Raw genomic sequence first — 21,052 nt, 5'->3', positions numbered from 1 at the left:
AACAACATTATTATATCCATTGTCCCATTAAAGCAGTACACAGGGACCATGCTCAGGGGATTACCTATCCTGGGTCAGCCAAGAGTCGAGGTGCCAGAGTAACAGAAGCACCTGACCAGTAAAAGAGCAAGCCCCTGCTTCACCAGCCTTTTAAAGGGGGTTGTGAGGGGAGTGGTTACACAACAATGCAATATCATCCCCTCTCAGTTGATAGGTATTCGCTCCTGCTTACCTGTGACTCACCTAAGTATTGTGGGCTAAGGAGTTGATCAGTGCTCATTGGGATGGGCAGGAACAGGAACTGGGCTTGTAGCTAAAAACACCTAGACTAACTGGACTCCCAATATCCTGGCTAATTTAGGATGTGGGGGAAGTGGCTGAGGATGGAATTAACATTCCATTGCTGTTAGGACCCCCCTTCAGGACAGAGGGTGGAGAACACAGCCAAATTTCATTTGCCCACTGTCAATGGGTGCTGGCTATCACTGGCTGCACCCCATAACAAGCTCTCTCGGTTGTTCTATCACGAGTTTTCTGGGTGGGCCGAGAGAGGTGGGCGTCACAACTCACTCCCAACCCAGCTGTCTACATCCATCTCCATGGTGGCGCTAGTCCCTTCCACACATACACACGATCAACCAGAAAGCCATTTTTGGACAAGTGCTCCTCTCTATTCCTTAACCAAGCAGGTGAGTACATTGCCATGAGAGAGAAGAAAGGTTGGCAGTTGGTTCAGTCACTTGACATCCATTCACATGGCAACATTTTGCCTTCCTTTCAAGGAATTTTACTCCTCAACTGTATTTTCCTCGGGCCAGGTAGAGAGGTACCTCCCTCCTCCCCAGCCACGGCATATCACCAAGCACAGTGCCCCCAGTTCTACCCTGGGTCCTTGAATCTCCAACAAAACCAGGCAGGGATAGGAAGACCAGCTGGGGAGGAGTTCCACCTGGTATGACCCTAGGAGCTGAGGCAATTTGTTCCAATTGCCCACATCCATCCTGGGGTAGGCACAGCTACTGGCCTTGGGAGCCTGGGTCACCAGCTCTTCTTCAGATCCATAAATCTCTTGGATCTTTTCCATGTATCTTTTTGCTGTTATTGTTGTTGTTGAAGCTGGCTGGGGCCAACTCCTGTCATCTGCAACCTGCAGCATCCCCCCACCCTCTTCCCACTGCCCCCCACTCCCAGGTCTCATCCAGGGTGGGAGATTGAACCAGGACAGTGTGTGGCTCTCCTTTCCTTTGTAAGAACAAGGTGTGACCTCTCCTTCACACACCATGCACATGCCCAGAGCTATTCTGCCCCAAAGGTGGTGTCAGAAATGGATGCAGGCTGCATTGCACCAGCCTGGCGTGTACTGGGGAATGATCCTCTGTTTAGTCATTGCAGTTTAGGCACTGCAGACTGTGGACTGCTGACCACTTGGCCATATTTCTAATAGCTCTGGAGACAGCCAAGCCCCAGAGCAGGATGCCAGCATGGCCAGGGTGTGGTGAGGGCTCTCTTGAATCCTTGCAGAGGGCATCTTCACACAGCAAACAGAAACAAGCCTTCACACAGACCCCAGTAAGGATCATCCCTGTTCCTGAAGGCACCAGGCTCGAGACCTAATCACCTTCCAAGGGCCCCTAAACATCTTCACACAAGGGTGAAGACTTTGGCATATGAACTCTGCGAGATTAAGTCATCCACTCTGTAAGGGGTTGAAGTAGGTGCATGTGGAGGGTGTGTGTATATGTGTGCATGCTGCTTGTGGGAAGGGGAGGGATGAGCCTCCAGGGGTGTGTGTGTGTGTGTGTGTGTGTGTGTGTGTGTGTGTGTGTGTGTATTTTGTGGGGAGGGGAGGGCCTAGCCTCCACACATGTGATAAGCAGTGCTTCATTAGTTTTGAATGATTTAGGACAGTCATGCCCCCTCCTGCAACACAGTCCCATCACTGTGAACTGGATCAGTCCTGTCCCCTCTTCACTTACCTACTTTCTCTGCCAGCAGGTGACTTGCAAGTGACTTCCCAGTCCTTTGCATTACCATACTATTCTATAGAAAAGCACACACACACACACTGACACTTCTCTGTGGCACCCCTTCCTTCCTCTGCCACAGCTGGAGTCTAAGGGACAAATGATCATGTTATAAGCACAAACTGCGAGGCAGAACTCCTTTCTCCAGGGGCAGTGTACACAAATGACAAGGCTTTGCTAATTCACTGACCACAGCATGGAAGAATCAGTATCAGGGAATACTGAGGGCACTTAAGAATCCATTTCCTGGGCCTGGCGGCGTGGCCTGGCAGCTTAAGTCCTCGCCTTGAACACACCAGGATCCCATATGGCCGCCGGTTCTAATCCCGGCTGCTCCACTTCCCATCCAGCTCCCTGCTTGTGGCCTGGGAAAGCAGTCGAGGACGGCCCAGTGTATTGGGACCCTGCACCCACGTGGGATACCAGGAAGAGGTTCCTGGTTCCCGGCATCAGATCGGTGCGCACCGGCCCGTTGCGGCTCACTTGGGGAGTGAAACATCGGATGGAAGATCTTCCTCTCTGTCTCTCCTCCTCTCTGTATATCCGGCTTCCCAATAATAATAAATCTTAAAAAAAAAAAAAAGAATCCATTTCCTACAAGAATAGAACCAGTGTGCGCGCACACGCACACACACACACGTCCTGTGTGTGTCTAGCTTCAGAAGAAAGCCAGCAATATCCCACCACTCCACCTCATCCCTGCTCCCCTCAACTCCATAGCTTATGCCCACCAGCCATACCCTCATGCCTTGGACCTCAGGGAATTAGGACTCCCTCTCAGTGCTTCCAGACCCTTGCCCCAGAGGGAAGTATGTCTCATGCCCTCCTAACTGCCAGTACACAAGTCACTAGTGCCAGCTCCTTGTCCAGCCATACAAACAATAGAAAAAGAAAAAAATATATGGTGGAGCCAGGCACCCTTGGCTCAGATCCCAAATCTCCCAGTGGTGGTCCCCCTGCGGGGACTCTTCTAGCCTGCAGACACCTCAAGCGCTACTTGAGGATGAAACACACAGCTTGGGGGAGGAAACGGAAAGCCTGGCTTAGCTTTCTGTGCCGCGACACACGATGGCATGTGTGGCTAATCCATGAGACAGCTCTGGACTCCTCACATCTCCTCCCTTCCCTCCTCCCACCTGCAATTACCATCACTTGAATTAACAACATTTAACAACTCGGCCTCCAGAAGAAAAACAAAAATCAGCTTTAACCTACAAATGTCAACTGTGGGACGAGGGGAGTAGGAAAGACAGGAGTAGAACCTTGTCTTCCTGTCCTACTCAACCTTTTGTCTTCTTCCATCCCCAAAGTCCAAACAGGGCGTCACCGTCTATACCCTCACCCTTGCCTATACCCACCTGAGTACCGAGGGCCCTCAAATTCCCCTGCCCCTAGTTCAGACTGCTTCTCTGAGCTCCACATTCAGGACTAACTCCTTTGAAACCTTTCCCTGGATGCTCCACTGGCATCCTCAACTCCCCTCCCATCCCCTTCTTTCCCCCTCCTCTCCCCTCCCCTCCATGGGACCTGGCTCTGGATCAGTATTTGTGATCTCAGAGGATATCCTCTCTCCAGCCTGCTCAGCAACTCCAGAAAATCTGGAGCCCTTTTTGGCACTCTCCTCTGCCCACAGCCAGCTCTTTAGTCAACACCATTAATATCATCAAAATGCTCCCTAGTCCTATTCAATTCTCTCCCTCCACGAGCATTCCTCTTAATTCCACTGCCATCTTCCCACCCCTGGAAGACTGTCCCGTCCTAGTCCTCCTCCTCCACCTTTTCAGTACATTTCCCAACACAACCAACAGCTCCACAAAAATGGAGTTCTCATTGTGTGACCTGCAGCTTAATTCTCTTGCATGGCACCATGGTTGATTTTAAGTGTCAAGTTGCCGGGATTAAAGAACTACCAGAGGGCTCAACGGACTCCATGGGATGCCTCCCTCTCCACATGAGCAGTACTGTCTCATGGGCAGGGGCTCGGGAAGAACAAACACAGAGGGTGAATCAGCCTCTACTGGTTGCTGAGATGGCCCTCCAACTTCTGACCTGGGACAACGAAACTCCAGAGGCCCAGCCTCCGGACTCGAGGACTTACTCCAGCGGCCTCCAGGTTCTTGACCTGGAGCACACACCATCAATTCTGAGGCCTTCAGACTTGGACAGAACCATCCCACTGATATCTCAGGTTTCAGATAGCCCATTGTGGGACTTCTTGGCCTCCACAATTGCTTAAACCAATTCCCCTCATATTTCACTTCTCACGTATACTCTTGTTTCTGTCTTGCTGAAGAATTCTAATATAAAAAGTACATATTATATATTTCCTTGCTTTCATGGGACAAACCAAAATCCTGCACAAGGACAGCCCTGTCTGGGACCACCCCACCTCCCCTTCCAGCTCACGTAGGCCAGTGCAGTTCTCCCCTTCCTCCGCCTTCCAGGGTCATTCCACAGGCTGTTCCCTCCACCTGCAACCCTCGCCTCCTGCCTTCTACTTCCCTAGACAGCTGCTGTTGCGCTCAGATCGGACTCTCCAGGCTGCTTAACTGATAAAGTCCTCACTGGCTTCTTGGTCACAGCCGGAGTCCCTTCTGTGGTGACCAAAGGGGTCTGACAGCTACCCTTCTTGGTGTGTAGCATGGACTGCCACCACTCCTGTTCTGATGGTAACATGAGCCCACCTCCCCACTCCCTGCTTGCTCATTCATCCTCAGCACCTGCATGACTAACTACACTTATTGGGGTGTCAGAAACCAAGATTTGCTTTTCCCGAAAGATGGAACTGGATGGCTTATGTAGCAGCTCACACGGGAGGGTACAGAAACAGCCTCTGAGTAGATTTCCAAGGGGGAGTGAAATGGGACAAACAGCTCAAGAAGCCAGGTACAGGGCAGAGTTTGGGCAAACAAGGCCAGAGGTGGATCCCTTGGGGGCAGCATCTGGGGATGAGGGTGGATAATTGGAGGCTTGGTTAAGAGATGGGAATGAACACAGAAACAGCAAGGCTCCCTGCCTGCTCTGTGGCCAGTCCTCTGTCCCTTTGCCAGAAGGCCTTCTTAAATGGCTCAGAAAAAGAGCAAAACTTCACAGGGCCACTCCGCACCTTGTCTTCCACCCCTCACCACTCTCCCATTCCTGGCAAGCCTCAAGGACATGTCCAACAGCCCGAGGTGCTGAATTATTCAATTATTCCAGCAGCTTTCAGTATGTATGTGCCGCAAGAAATCCTGATCAAAATGGGAAGAATCCTGTTATTTAGGCTACTGGGTCATTTTGTGAACCTCTCTGGAATCTCCATTTGCCACATAATTGTTTTTCAATTAAACACAAGTGTGTTGACACCCCACCCTTTCTAGCAAACAGCGGTGGCAAGTATGTCATCACGGGACAGCCTGCTGCTCACACTACAGTTACAAACAAGCAGGAGCCTTCCCAACTGTGCCAGCAGCCCCAGACTCCTACTCTCACCCAAAGTGGAGGTCTGCCCTGCACCCCAAATACACATGGAGCAGGCAGCCCAGCTGTCAGCTATCCGCCAGCTCCCTACACACACAACTGGCATTACGTCAGCTGCACAGACATAAAGCCATGACTTTCCCCTCCCCACCTCCATTCTAGCGCTAAAATCACCAGAATAATCTGCCTGTGCTTGGGCCTGGAAACCCCTCTTTTCACCTCACCCACCATCCACCCACCCTATGCACGTCAACTCTCTGAGATATTTTTTCCTCGCAGAACAAACTAAAGAAGAATATTTTGGGGAAGGAGGAAAATTGGTCACGAAATGAGCCTTTAAGACTCCATTTTAGCACTGGGTTTCTTTTAGGAACCCTCTAGTTCTGCTCTTAAGGAGCAGAGCCTGGTGATTAATTAGGCAGGAAACAAACAAAACAACAACAACAAAACACACTTGCAGAGGTGACCTACAATCTTAAATCAGTAATAAAACTGACCTAAAGGAGAATGACATCTTTCAATTCAGTCAGAAACAATCTGATCCACAAAGGCTCCGGCAGTGCCCTCTAAATCCCAAATCGGGCACTGAGAAAGTGTATAACAGTGAGTGACAGGGCATAGCTCATTGGAAGTAGCTGCTTGCCCACTCACACCAACAGCATTGCCAGACAAGAGATGGTGCAGTGGTGGGACACTACTCTATGGAACAAGAAAGCATTGCCTGTTCACCTAGGCTGTTGCAAGGCAAGACCAAGCTCCACCAACACCCCTAGGATCCCAGGTGGCCAACAGCCATAGGAGAGAGAAAGCACCCACTGGACCCTCAAGCCGTCTCTCCAGTCTGCTTACCATTCCGCCACCTGTGAAGCTCCATCTCCAAGTGCTGGATGACATTCTTCAAAGTCTTGTTCTTCTCTTTCTCTTTCTCATACTTCTTCTTCCATTCTTCTGCTGTCAGTTCCAAGTTCACAGAGACTGTATTCTTGATGGTCTTAGCTCTGCAATGAAAAACACAGATTCTGAGTGCAGCTATCAGCATTTGCTGCATTGATATAAAGGAGTCTCAGATCATGTCCTATCCAAGAGAGGGTCTGGGGAAGCAAGAGGGACCCTGTCTACCTGCTGTCCACACTCCAGGCTGGATTAATGGTATCGCTATTCCTTGAGGATCAGAACTTATCCTTTCCTTTTCTCCTTCACATTCCACTGATCTCCAAATCTAATGGACTTTTATTCTGTTATATGATCACTTCTTTCTCTAGTCCCTACATCACAATCTTGTCTCTGTTCTCAGCCTTGGCTTGAGGTTATGGCCTACATACCACTACCAGATTCTTTGTCCTAAGGACAGTATCATTTCAATTCAATAAACATGTATAGGGCGGGGGGCTGGTGATGCAGCAGGTGAAGTCACTTCTGCAACATTCCAGACGAGTGCCAGTTCAAGTCTTGGCTGCCTCACTTTCAATCTAGCTCCCTACTAAAGTGCCTGGGAGAACAACAGAAGATGGCCCAAGTGCCACGTGGAAGACCCTTAGGAAATTAGGGGCTTCTAGCTTCAGTTCGGCCCAGCCCCAGCCATTATTTCCATTTAGGGAATGATCCAGATTACAGAAGATCTCTCTCTCTCTGTCTCTTCCTGCCCCACACGTGTGTGTGAAATTATATATATATATATATATATATATATATATATATATATATATATATATATATATATATATATATAATGCATATATATTATATGCACATATGTATATAAAAATAAATATTATATAATATGCATAACATGCATGTTATATAATGTATATATTATATAATGTGTTATATGTGCACACTATATATTACATATACACATATATATTGTTCTGCCTTTCAAATAATCTTTTTTAAAAAGATGATGTAAATGTAAACTAAAAATGTACACAAGAATTCTAAAAACATTTTTGCACCAAAATAAATGTACCTACTCATTCCACTTTTCCATAAGCTTTTGAAAGCTCTTCCATGTATATTGTTTTATTTCATTTGCTATTTACTTTATCATTTTAAACCACCAACAGTTCTTACACTGCCATGCTTGTCAGCACAACCCGACATGTGATCCAGGTTAATTATTGCTGTCACCAAATGACAATCTGGACATGGTTTCCATTTCACTGTGAGAAACTCAGCAGTAGAGCTCACCAGCACTACAAATGTCATTGCAAAAATTAATTGCTAGAGCATGCAACGAAATAACCCAACTATCCAAACAGAAATTAAATGACTTCATTGTGAGACTCTACTGAAGATTTAGTATGAAGCTCTCTCATTTGCTGTAGCTTAAGGCTGCTGTTCCCACACGTGTTTCAAGTCTAATTTTCCAACCAGCAGCAATTTCATCACTTCCTGAAGCCTGTTCCAGTCTGACACTCCCAACCTCACCTTCCAACAGCCTCAGGTGGCACTACAGATGTTTCTCAGAAGCACAAGCAGTGCGACATCCGGTATCAACTTAGCAAGTAAAAAAGTGAAAAAGAACTCTTAGCAAATATGCTCATGGGACATTTCAGGAGACACCTTGAGGCTTTTAATGTTTCGTTGTAGACCACAAAGATTTCCTGGATGACCTCAAATGATGTGAGAAAGAGAAGGTTCAAGCCTCTATGCTCTACTGAGGCAGGTTCAGCCATAGGCACACGTGGGAGCAGAGCAGCAGGGTCGGCACTGCTGCCACTGATCCTCATTCCTAAGGATCTTTCCAAAGTGCCCATTAAATTCCTTTTTGTCCCACTTGTGTGGTAGGCAGGGTCCTGACGAGGCACAGATGACCAGTATAAAGTGCATAATTCGGGACAGTTTAACAAACATAGGAGGAAGTGTGCAGGGAAGAAAGGGATAATAGGAGATCCCACATTAGTAAGTGGGGGAATCATTACTAGCCCTAGGCTGAAGGGAGTCCAGAAGGAGAGAGCTGGTGGGAACAGTGACAGGCTTTGGTGGGGAGGACACAACAACCCAAAACGTCCTGGCAGAAAGGGAAGAATCTAAGGGGGAAAAAAATTTCTTGATTTTGCTCTCTTCTCTCCTAATCATCAGCCTGTGTTCCTTCCCCACTGGTTGAACTTAATGGGAAGCCAGGCCAAAGGGGTCCACTGCAGTGCTACAAGCCTGTCATCCTCCAGGGCATCAGGAAATGATACAGAAAGATGCAGAGAAGTATGTGGAAGAGAAGCCACCCAACTCTCCAGCTGGGACTGAAACAACCATGGGATATCATGTCATGCTGGGACCCTAGACTGCATTCTTCTCCAAAAAGGGTAGAAGCACAAGCCTGCACATCCTCTAATGGTAGAAGATGAAGAAATCAAATGAGGGAAAAGCATTCATTCTCCCAAAACCATCCTATTGATTAAAAAGAACTCCTGCTCCAAAGTCCTAGGATGGATGTGTGCATGTACGTAAAAACTGACCAACTGACTACAGATATTTAAAAAGGCCGTGAAAGCAATGGCAAGTTTGATCCAAGTTAGAGAATATACTATCAATACTCCTGAGGTAGCCATAATTAAAACTGATGAACCAGGCTGGAATAGAAACATAATGTACTGGCTAGAAACAGTCACCCGATTCATGACTGTTGCAGGGTGCAAGATCATACCAGAGATGTCTAAGGAATCTTTATTAACCAAGCTTGGTGATAATAGAGCACAGTAGCAAATCACAACTCCATACGTCAACCCATCCAATCATAATCCAACCTATCATAATCCCAAAAGAAACAAATGGTCATCATCCTTAAGTCCATCCATTAAGCTGAAAACCTATGTCCCTGCCTCCCCAGCAATATAAGTTATCCTAAGAGACATGCAACAAATAACCGGGACACACTTACAACAAACCTGGACACACTTACAAAGCTGCAGACATTCACCTTTCCCTGGCTTCTCTGCCCACATTCTACTACTGCTTGGCCTCACCCCCCTTGGAACTCCAGATAGTACATAAAGCAGAAACAACATTATTATAACCATTGTCCCATTAAAGCAGTACACAGGGACCATGCTCAGGGGATTACCTATTCTGGGTCAGCCAAGAGTTGAAGTGCTAGCATAATGGAAGCACCTGACCAAAAAGAGTGAAAGCCCCTGCTTCACCAGCCTTTTAAAGGGGGTTGTGAGGGGAGTGGTTACACAACAATGCAATATCATCCCCTCTCAGTTGATAGGTGAGTCACAGGTGGGCAGGAGCGAATACCTAAGTGTTGTGGGCTAAGGAGTTGATTAGTGCTCATTGGGATGGGCAGGAACAGGAACTGGGCTTGTAGCTAAAAACACCTAGACTAATTGGACTCCCAATATCCTGGCTAATTTAGGATGTGGGGGAAGTGGTTGAGGATGGAATTAACATTCCATTGCTGTTAGGACCCACCTTCAGGACAGAGGGTGGAGAACACAGCCAAATTTCATTTGCCCACTGTCAATGGGTGCTGGCTATCACTGGCTGAACCCCATAACAATGACAAAGGTGTTCCCCCAATAGGGGTAGGAAGGGGAGTCTTATCAACCTATGGCACTGGGGAGAAGTGGGACTTGATCCTCCATAGTATATCACTAATTCTACTCCTGCTGGATCATAGGCTTAAGTGTGAAAGGTAAAACCACAAAGCTTTCTAGAAGAAAATACAAGACATTGTTTTCAAGACTTTGGGTAGGCAAACATTACATCAAGATAAAAGGAAAGAAATGTTTGGCTTCATTAAAATCAAAAACCTCTCTTCAGGCCTGGCACTGTGGCCTAAAGGCTAAAGTTCTCGCCTTGAATGTGCCAGGATCCCATATGGGCACCAGTTCTAATCCCGGAAGCTCTACTTCCCATCCAGTTCCCTGCTTGTGGCCTGAGAAAGCAGTCCAGGACAGCCCAAAACCTTGGGACCCTACACCCACGTGGGAGACCTGGAGGAAGTTCCTGGCTCCTGGCTCAGGATCAGCACAGCACTGGCGATTGCGGTCACTTGGGGAGTGAAACATCAGATGGAAGATATTTCTGTCTCTCCTCCTCTCTCTGTATATCTGACTTTCCAATAAAAATAAATAAATCTTTAAAAACAAACTAAAAAACACGTCTGTTCATTAAAAGACACCCTAGGAGACGGAAAAGGTAATCATACAAGTACAAGAAGATACAGGAAATGTATATCCATGAGAAAGTGCTAACCTAGAATAACTCCTATAAATCAATAAGAAAAAACTTGGCAAGGAATTAATGCCAATAAAACACTTGGGAAAAATAGGTGCTTAACATCGTTAGCCATCAGGGAAATGCAAATTAAAACCATATTGAGATAGCTTTACACATTCAATAGAATCACAGAGAATTCTAATATTCATAATGGCAACTGTTGGTGAGATTAAGGGGTGACTATGATACTTAATTGTGACTGGAAAGGGTATGAATTATTACTATCATGTCGGAAAAGTGCTTGCCAGTATCTACCACAGCTGAGTATTTCAAACCCCATGATCCAGTAATTCTACTCACACCCACTAGAAATGGGACCATGTGTTCACCCAAAGGCATGACAACCTGTCATAGTAATTTATGAGTACTACACCACAATGAAAACTATCCAAATACTAATTAGTCAGTACTAGAACGATCTGAGTATGTGCTACAGTCACAGAACAGAATACCACAAGACTATGAAAAATCAACTACTACAATGCAGATGAATTTCACAGATAACATTTTAGAAGAAGCCAGATGGCAAACAGTACTATGTGAATTCATTTATATATCAAGTTCACAGATAGGCAACATTAATCCGCACTAATAGAAGTCAGGATGGTAATTATCCTTGAGAGTACTGATTAAGAGTGGCTTCCAAGATGGCGCGCAGTGGCTCTAGATGTGGAAACACTTACAAAATTTATGGGTTGGAGACCTAAGTTTATGCATTTCACTATGCGTATGGCATAATCAATAAAAATAAGAAAAGCAAATTTATGTGGAAAGAAACCAATTCAGTCAGACACAAGAATTTCCAAATTAAAGCTACAAGGGCCCACACCATGGCAGAACAAGTTAAGCAGCTGCATGAGACTCCATCATTCCATATGAGTACTGGTTCGAGTCCTGGCTGCTCCATTTCTCTGCTCACACATCTGGGAAAGCAGTGAAATGAGGCTTAAGTGCCTCCATTTAGCATACCTAGACGCAGTTCCAAGCTCCTGACCTCCTCGGCCACTGTGACCATTCTGAGAGTTGATCAAAATGGAAGATCCCTCTCCTGCCTGTATCTCCCTCTCTCTGTAACTCTGCCCTTTAAAACCTTTTTTTAAAAATGTACTTTCCTCCTTTGTGAGTATCCAGGTGGTTGTTTCCAGGGCAGGCTACAGAGTTAAAGGGTATGCTGTTTTGCTTTGCTGTTCATCCTATCCACTTTAGAGCATGTAAGCTTCCGTGCTCTTAGCCTTTTTGTGTGGGTACTTTCCACCTACGTTATCACACTAAACTCTGTCATATTCTGACTGTCAAACATGGCAAATCCACACGGATCCTGGACAGAAGGCTGCACACAAAGGTAATGTGGGTGCTTGTGCTCACACCCACATGTGTGCATTTACCATTTGGCCCGTTTTCCAGAAGAATTTCGGGCAGCTTCTGAGAGAATACAAAATCAACAACAGCAGAAAATAAATGCTCAAAAGGCAGGTTTTCTAATTTTGTCAAGCTGAAGATACACATCAACATCAATGCCATGCAGCCCTGCTGTTTTGGAACATAATGCTGCTTGCTATAGGAAAACAAGTCAGTGATCCATAGGGGCCCTCTCTTACCACCACCTGCTCATTAATCATTTTTAAAGGCCAAACTGACTGTGCTATCCTTTGATAATCCGAAGCGACCTAATCATTTCCCAAGGAGCAAAAAAAGTCTTGCGACTTCTCTTCTAAAACTCCTAGGGTTTTAACAAGACCCTGTATTGTATATTCAGATAGAAACACCTGTTCCACACATAACAGTCAAATCCAGCTCTGAGGGCAATCTTAACCAAAGGCTCCAGATCAACAGAACAATAGAGACAGGTACACAGAGTGACAGATAACCTAATGCTCAGCTATCCATACCTATATTGATATATGACCCTATTATATACATAAAATAGGCTTTATTTATTTATCTATGTTTGGGGGGGGGGTTAGGGGAAGAATTTGCCCCAGAGGATTGTGTCAGGACTGGAAACTCAACACAGCAGCTGCTGCCACAGCCCTGAATCTCTTGCTCTCTGGGAAACCCTGGTCTTTGTGCTTAAGGTTTTCAACTGTAGGTAAGGCCCACTTTCATTGCCAAGAGTCATCTGCTTTACTTACAGTCAACTGCCCGCAGGTGATACCAACATCTACATAGTACCTCCTTCACAGCATCATCTTCATCATGTGACTGTGCAGCCTAGCCTGGTCAGGCTAGCACATGATACCAGACATCATCATACTTATAACCAGCCCTCAATCCTAGTTCCCCTCTCAAACACTGTATCACTCTCCAGTAGACTTCCCTGCCTGATAATAGCGGGTCAGTTTCTGGGCAGGTCATTTCTCTTGCTTAGGAGACAGAAGAGGTGTGGACATTTTTTAAAGGGCTCAGATCTCTTGAGAAACATTCAGAAGTAACTTGAAAGAGGACTTGCCCCCAAATGTATGTCACCCTTAGGCAGCTCTCCCTCCAGGAGCAAACCATAACCCTATTTTCACCACCCAACCCTCCAGTAGAGACAAGTCTTGTTGGCTTCTAGGTCAAAAGTTTAAACCAGTTGTCTATCTTGTTCTAAGTGCTCACTCTAACATGCAGGTAATTGGTACTCACTCCGTGGTGACATGAATTTTATATGGACACTGTTTGAACTCTCCAGCACCTGATCCAGATACCACTGGCACAATTAGATGACGGCATAATTTAAGGAAAAATGCACATAAAGAAAAAAAGAAAGAATAGTACTTTCTCTAAGTTACAATCCTCCTTCCACATTCAACATACAAATAAAATCTCTGAATTATTCATGCTGGATCAGTCAGACTCTTGATGCCAAAGATGTGCTGACTCAGGACTTCCTAAGCTGGTCCAGCCCCTTGAGGCTCCCTATTCCTTCATTATCTCTCCACATCAAGGTGCATTAAATAAGTTTCCAGGATAACTAGGTTATTTGAGCTTACATTTCTAAAATTTGGAAATATCTTTTTTCAAATAGAACTATGGAAGTAGTTTAATTAAAGCTAAAAACCAAAGATCCTGGGAGTTAAAGAGAAAAAAAATCAACAAACATGCTCCTAATTTGACTCCAGATTTTTGAGTCTCTACTGCTTGGGAATACAAGTGCCATCTCCTCAACTAAAGCTCTCAGCGCATGTGAAAGCCAGAGCCTGAAGGAATGGAAGAGTCAAAATTTATCAGTGAAATCATGGCACAGACTTGGTAACTTCCCCCTCACTCTTAAATTCCAGGACTCTTAAAACCCAGAATCCTGAAGGGCCCTGGCAGGACTCCGGGCCGGAGCCTTCAGGCACCTAGACTCTCAAGGTTATACTGCTTCAAAGCACATTCTGTTGTCTTCTTGGAGGAAAGCACATGCAAGGCTAGCAACAAACCTAATTTTTTCACATCCTTGAAAGAACCACATGGGAGTAATTAAAGAGCCTGGTGCTGCCCTACAGTTTGGTCACCCCTGCAACAAGAACATAATGAACATTCGTTACACTGCATTTGGGATGTGCCCTGCAGTCTTTCCTGAGTTCAAAGGGCTTAATCTCATTAGCTATCAGATAGCATGTCTAATCCAATGAGCCGACTTACGTCTGCTGTACAATTAGGTTCAATGAGTGTATTTGACAATCAAGCATGTACCGGCCCCATAGAGAAGTTCTCTGTCCTTGAAGAATCTGTTAACTAACTTAGGATAGAGGGGGAAGGATTAAAACCTCCTCCACTTCTCATTACAGTTTGGAAAGCCAATCAGAACCAAACTCCAGCAAACTTCTGGTGGTAAATGGCATCATGGTTCAGCAGCCACCCCAGTGTCTCCAGAACTTCTACACAAGCTCTACGTCCAGCTGTTCACTCACCTAGGCGCATTTATTTACTGGCCACCTTCTGTGCACTACTTTTGCTGAGTACTTGATGGGACATTGATCCTAGGGAGAAATCAGTCCTCACTGACATGGAGCTCAGAAGTTTGAGGACTCTGATACAAGAATGTGGCTCAACCTGTTTTATTTGAAAACATCCTGATATTACTTTTTATTACCTGGAATCCCAAGTTATCAGCAGTATTTCCTTATTGGTTCAGTCTAGAAAAGTAACTTCAATTACATTTCATCCAATCGTGACCTTTTCATAATGGTGTTGCCCCACACAGTCCCTCACCCACAATCCTTCCCATCCATAACCGCGACCTACATGGGCCTCAATACCATCAGGGACGGGCCTCAATACCATCAGACTGTCAAAGAGGTTGAAAAAGGAGTTTGCATTCACAATGAGAGTCTACGCCATGCCATCCCTGTACTAACTAAAAACTGGGATAAATCATGGAAATCTTCCCAGGCTTGCCCACTGGTTGGCCTTATGATAGCTCCTTCTACAGTGGAAAGACGAAGGTTCAAAGAGGAGAAAATGAGAAAGTGGGTCAGCAGAGGAAAGGAGTTAACTAAGAGGGTCCTGCTAATCCATGTGCCACCCTCCTCCAGGTTCCTGATGGAGTAGCCCCTTGAGAACTGCTGTAGGCAAACAGTGTAGGCTGCAACCCTAGACATCCTGAGCGGTTAGTCATTTCCTGGCACTGTGGTCTCCAGTAGATACCTAATGGCTTTGAGCCTAAGCTTCAATTTCCTCCTCCATTCAAAGTGAGATAATGCCTACCTGTTAGAGTTGCTAGGGGGATTTTGAGAAAGTAGACGCTTTAGGCACACACACAAAAAAACTGAATGATGCTGATGCTGATGGTGGCTTGGGTCAGCAGAGTTAACAGTAACTGATGCCTAAAACAATCCCTGTAGACAGCCACAAACACCCTAGAACAAATGCCACCTGGAGAGATGGGGAGCCCAGTCCTCTCCCAAGATGCAGAATACACTCACTTTACAGGTGAAACTCATTTTGAAAGACACGGTTGTATTATTGGTGCCTTAGGAGCCGGTTTACTCAAACATGCCTTCAGATGAAACCACTAAAGCTCAGTGTAAGGTGATGGGGGAGTGCTGAGGGAGGCAGGATATAGGCTCTCTCTCCCAGAAGCAGAGGCTGCTTAGTGCATCCCTGGAGCCGGGGCTTTCCTACCACCATCCCACTGACCTGTCTGTCTAATCGAGGAAGTCATTTGTGAGGAAGGAAAGGACTCAAATCCAGTTGAACAGATACATTACTTCTACAATTCAATGTAATTATTATTTATTTAGATATCCCACAGGTGCCACAAGTACCTAATTTTACGTTCTGCTAAGGGCTCAGGAAATAACTAGGGTTTAATGCAGTTTAAACAAGCCATAATAATCTCCCATACACTGTGCCCACCCCCACCTACCCTTACTCTCAGATGCCTGAAACTATTTCTCAAGCCTGACCACAGCGCACATGACATCTCTCCCCACTGTGCCATCAGCACCACCATCCAACAGAAGGCAGGCCAGCACTGTGGGACTCCACCTACTAGTAGACCCCAGAGAACAGGGAACTTGTCTGGAAATCACAAGATTTTCCACAACAGAATCCATGTCTTCCAACATCTCAAGGCTTGGCCCACTGAGCATAGGAGATGCTGGAATCACGAAAATCCACAGCCTCCCAAGCACTCAGGAATTGACATCAACATCCTTGTGTCTGGGAGGACCAGATCTAGACACTTGACCCAAAGAAACACAATGGCAGGTGGCTAGGCCTTGGGCAATGGGAAGAAGAAGAAAAGGAAATAGGCAAGAAAGGAAAGAAAGGTATGAACCAACCCACACACGTCCAAGTGGCGTTAGGGTTACTAAGTGGCCAGTCTTGCCATCTACTCCCACTGCCTTAGACGTCGGGAGTCTCACTGGGACATCAGTGGAAAGACAACTGCCACCTACCTCTTTCCTCACTGTATAGTGTGCCTCCTACGCCAGGGGTTACTGTGGATTCATGACTGTGCATGTACCTAAGTTCCCAGTTGTCTTATCAGCAGTTCTGCAATGGAGCTCAAATACTGGAGTTCAAGGTGGTTAGCCATCTTAAGAGGCACACACTTGAAATCACAATAACCTACAAGCTAAGACTTTACTTCCACAAAGCACAAAAGTCACAGGTCCACTGCCTTACCAACAATCCCATCTATAACAAGCTGCAGTGTATAAGCTCTTTTTTTCTAAACATCAGACCTCTGATCTGCATGTTCTTGTTTATTATACAAAAACAAAGCCATCCCTTTTGTCTGAATAAATCACGTCTCAAGAGCTTGACCCCTAGCTGGGAGCAGTGGTGACTGGTTCCTTGCCACCTGGCTTTTTTACCCTTTCACTCACTGCTCAGATCTGAGGCTCAGCACAGAGCATGAGTCTCTGGGGACCCCACACACCTCTGTCCAAACATCAGCGTGGACTTGGTCTCGGCCTCATTGAAGACAGAAGGAGAACAACAAATGACGATTGTGGTCCTACAGTTGCCACCCAGTGAGTCCTGGAGAATCCGCGTCATCTTGCTGTCTCGGTACGGCACATGTGTCTTCTTTGTTGGAAAAGAAAAATAATGGTTTTGACAACCCATTCAAAGAAATAAACCCACAGGCAAGCAAGTCATGCAGGAGCTCAGAAACCCGTGGGAAATCAGAATTTGCTGTTGCACCTTTGGCTCGCGTCTCATCTTTAAAGATGAATGAATGCTGATTCTGAGGCCAGGGGCATAGGAAATAAGTGCCAGCATTCATAATTTTCTGATGGTCTGTATTACCCCAGCAGGCAAGTGGTTACAGCCAGGATCCCCTGGTCACCTTCCAGTCAGGGGAAATGACGACTCAGGGGTACCCAAAGGTACCATCTCCCAGTACATCAACAGGGGCAGGATCACTTACTGTCCCTTCTGCCAAGGCAGAGATCACGTTTCCAAGAGCAGACAAAGATTTGTTAATATTTTTAGCTTCATCCAGAACAGCTCCCTCGGCACCAGTTTTGCTGACCTACGGGGCAGAAGAGAAAGCAATGAGGCCATTCAGCATGGTAAAAAGTGTGAAGGAGAAAACTCACATTCATTTACAGGAGGACAGCTTCCCGGAAGGCGAGCAAAAAACAAAAGTAAATAAGAACCACTTTGATGAAACTATCTCTCACGCCCCAGGCTGGGGATTTGGTTTCTCCTGCTTGTCATTTTCCTCTCAATTAGGTTTTAGTGTGATGGCGGAAATGCCTTGAGTGCTGGAGCTGCAGCTGCTTCCCAGAGGGGCATCCATCCAGAGAAACGAGGCTCCAGGCATGCTGTCACCACAGGCAGGCTCAGGTCCTCACACCGATCCACCAAAGCATGCTGGAGGGGGGCTGGAGCAATCCCTGTCCTGGGGCATAGAGAATGGGCATGGCAAGGAGCCTGTCGATTGCAAGCTTCAGACTCCGACAAAGGATGGCAGCTGCGGGGAACACTCACCTGAGCTCTTCTCCCTCCCTAACGACTCCCCTGCAGCAAGGAAAAAGTGGCACGAGCAACCAAAAGAGGCAAATATCTTTGAGAGGCGGGAAAAAATCACGGGGTGCATGTTACGCTGCAGATTTGTCTCTTTCCCCGCTGAAGCCAGAGGGGTGTGCAAGGCTCTTCTGGCATGTTATGCCTGCTAATGCCCTGTTTACAGTACCAGCTGTAGCTGGAGAGCAGTTCACAGATGCCGGGAGCAGGGTTGGGGAAGGAACTCAGTGGGATTCATGTCTCTGCTGACAGAACTAATGACACAGGTGAGCAACTGCTCTCCAAAAGCAAGCCAGGAGGAGAGAAACAGTTGGAAACTGTACCAAGATGGATTCCAACGACACATAAAGGAGAAACGGTTCAGATGAACGCTCGTTCAGGGGGAATGTGTGTGTGTGTACCTCCACACACTGACAGACAGCATGCGGCTGATGGGTCACAAATAATAACAACATATGCAAATGGAGCTTTTTTTTTTTTTTCAAAAGCTTTCGTAGTTGAGCATCTTAACCCTGTAAAGTCCTATCTAGCATCTTCTATTTATAGAAAAGGAAAAAAAAAGCTGCAGCAACATAAAGTTGGCAGCCCAGGAGAAAGACACCCTGGTGTGGGGGTGGGACTATAACCCCATGTTCTCTACGGCAAGACTGTACAGCTGTGTGGACACAGCCGGGCAAAGGACAAGACATGAGCAAAACAAATCACATGAGGGCTGCCACATACACATGAGGAAGGGTCTACAAAAAGTTCCTAGAAGGGCCCGGTGGCATGGCCTAGCAGCTAAAGTCCTCGCCTTGAAAGCCCCGGGATCCCATATGGGCGCCGGTTCTAATCCCGGCAGCTCCACTTCCCAGCAGCTCCCTGCTTGTGGCCTGGGAAAGCAGTTGAGGACGGCCCAATGCATTGGAACACTGCACCCGCGTGGGAGACCCGGAAGAGGTTCCTGGTTCCCGGTTTCGGATTGGCATGCATCGGCCCGTTGCAGCTCACTTGGGGAGTGAATCATCGGACGGAAGATCTTCCTCTCTGTCTCTCCTCCTCTGTGTATATCTGGCTGTAATAAAATGAATAAAATCTTTTAAAAAAAAGTTCCTAGAAAAATGCATGCCATGGGAAAAATATATTTTACATGAAAATAAAACTTACCTCTTTCATCCACTCATCTATGAACTTTTGAGTTCATATTATTAGCACTAACCAAACACTGTGCAGACCGGTCGGTATGGTCTGCCAGTGTGAGGCAGTTTGCAGGTGTACTTAAGCCCTATGTACTCATCTCTGTGCTTGGCAAGAATGGAGATGCCATATAGGCTCTCTATGCAGACCCCCAGATGGCATAGTGGGGAAGAGCTATCCAGTTGTCAGTGGCCAGTCGGTCAGTCTGGGACATAATGCCACTGCTCCATTATTTCCAAGTCATAAGCCCATACCAGCACAACAGACTAGGAACAGCCAGATTTCCTGCTACCAGCTCCACAAATGCACAGGAGAGGGCAACTCAAGGAACCACGACTTACACAAACACTAGAGACTATTAACTGGGAAAAATGGGGATGCAGTGCTGTGGCACAGCAAGTGGGCAGCAATGGCACAGTTAAGGGAGTCTGACCAAGACTCAAGGCTTGTCCTGATGTGGACCACAGGTGTGACAGCAGTGACAAAGGACGGAAGAGGCACTGAGCAGGTGCACTTGCTCTGGGTTGTTGCCTGGCAACAAGGATTAGGCTTCCCCAGACAGGGTGTGGTGCTGGGAGCTTCCACTGGGGGACAGAAGTGAGGCTGGCAAGGGGTAGGTGGGAAATTCTAGAAAGCCTAACTTGGGAGGCATGGCCCTTGGCAGACATCTAACAAAATCAGAGGCCAGTCAGGATTTTCAGCTAAAAGAATGAACACGGAACTCAGAATCCAAGGTACCAAGGTTACCCATGGAAGATAGCATCAATCCGCACCCAGGACCAGGCAAACCAGGAGTAGACCCATGTTACAGAGATGTTATCAGCAGAACACAGTAGCTGTGAAAGCATGGCTGCTGTCTTCCCAAGCCAAAGCCCATCCCTTGCACACACGGGCATCTTCCCTTTGCTCCCACATGTTCAGACAAACACTTGGCCAGTGCTGTCACCATCAGCACTCAAAGCATCCTGCCTGTGATGCCAACAGGGAACTTCACCACCAGGAACAAGTGAGCCCAGAAACAAAGGCTAAATGTAATAACACCTTGGCATAACTTCAGAAACTTTTTAAAAAGCTTTTTTTAAAATCAGGGAATGGAAAGGCATAAAAATTATACCAGTGCACACTGAAGCAAATAACAGGGGAAAATTATAGATAATACAAATAAAGAACCAATTACCTTTTCACTTCCAGCCAAATCAACCAAATAAAGCTTCCCACTGAGTTTTTTTTCAGTCTCTACATTCTCTTGTTTAATATTAATCAGGAAGATACTGTGACTTCTGGAGCTGTGTTCATTCATGTCTGAAAAGCAGGATAGTTTACTGCTCTACCAAGAGCACGTAAATTTAGATTGCAAACCATTCATCTAAACAGCAAAACAAATCATGCTTTTCCAGCCAAATCATGCTTTTCCACCAAAAATGGTTCTTAAAAACAACAACACTTAAGGAAAGACTTCACAGGTCTTCAGGTAGCAGAGAAATTAATATGAAAATCTTAGTCAACACTTGGAGATTTTCTAGGCTCTGCCCAAACCTCATATCCTACCCCAGCCTGGCTCTCCATGAGCTTACAGCTGTTTTCCCTGCCCCACCTTAAATCTCTCCAACGTTTTCATTTTGATTACCATACCTGATATATTCTAGCACAGGCATCTAGGAAAACCTGGTCTTATCAGGAATAGCAAGTTTCCTCAAGGAAGGATTAAGACTTTCTTAAGG

The 21,052-nt window shown here is 46.2% G+C and overlaps 1 protein-coding gene across 1 annotated transcript in view; it reads right to left on the bottom strand.

Annotated features, from left to right (window-relative positions):
- Positions 1-21,052, bottom strand: part of KIF5C (kinesin family member 5C) — a 133,741-nt gene that overhangs the window by 39,063 nt on the left and 73,626 nt on the right. The window contains exons 8-11 of the mRNA XM_058664200.1: positions 20,509-20,633; positions 17,554-17,658; positions 17,062-17,210; positions 6,333-6,481 (exon numbers count right to left, since the gene is read on the bottom strand). Of these exons, the coding sequence (XP_058520183.1) occupies positions 6,333-6,481; positions 17,062-17,210; positions 17,554-17,658; positions 20,509-20,633 (528 nt within the window). The remainder of the gene's footprint in view (positions 1-6,332; positions 6,482-17,061; positions 17,211-17,553; positions 17,659-20,508; positions 20,634-21,052) is intronic.

Source organism: Ochotona princeps, chromosome 5 (genome assembly GCF_030435755.1).
Source record: "Ochotona princeps isolate mOchPri1 chromosome 5, mOchPri1.hap1, whole genome shotgun sequence".
Lineage (NCBI taxonomy): Eukaryota > Metazoa > Chordata > Mammalia > Lagomorpha > Ochotonidae > Ochotona > Ochotona princeps.
The sequence above is the reverse complement of the archived record's forward strand: the minus strand, read 5'-3'. Positions and strand labels throughout refer to the sequence as shown.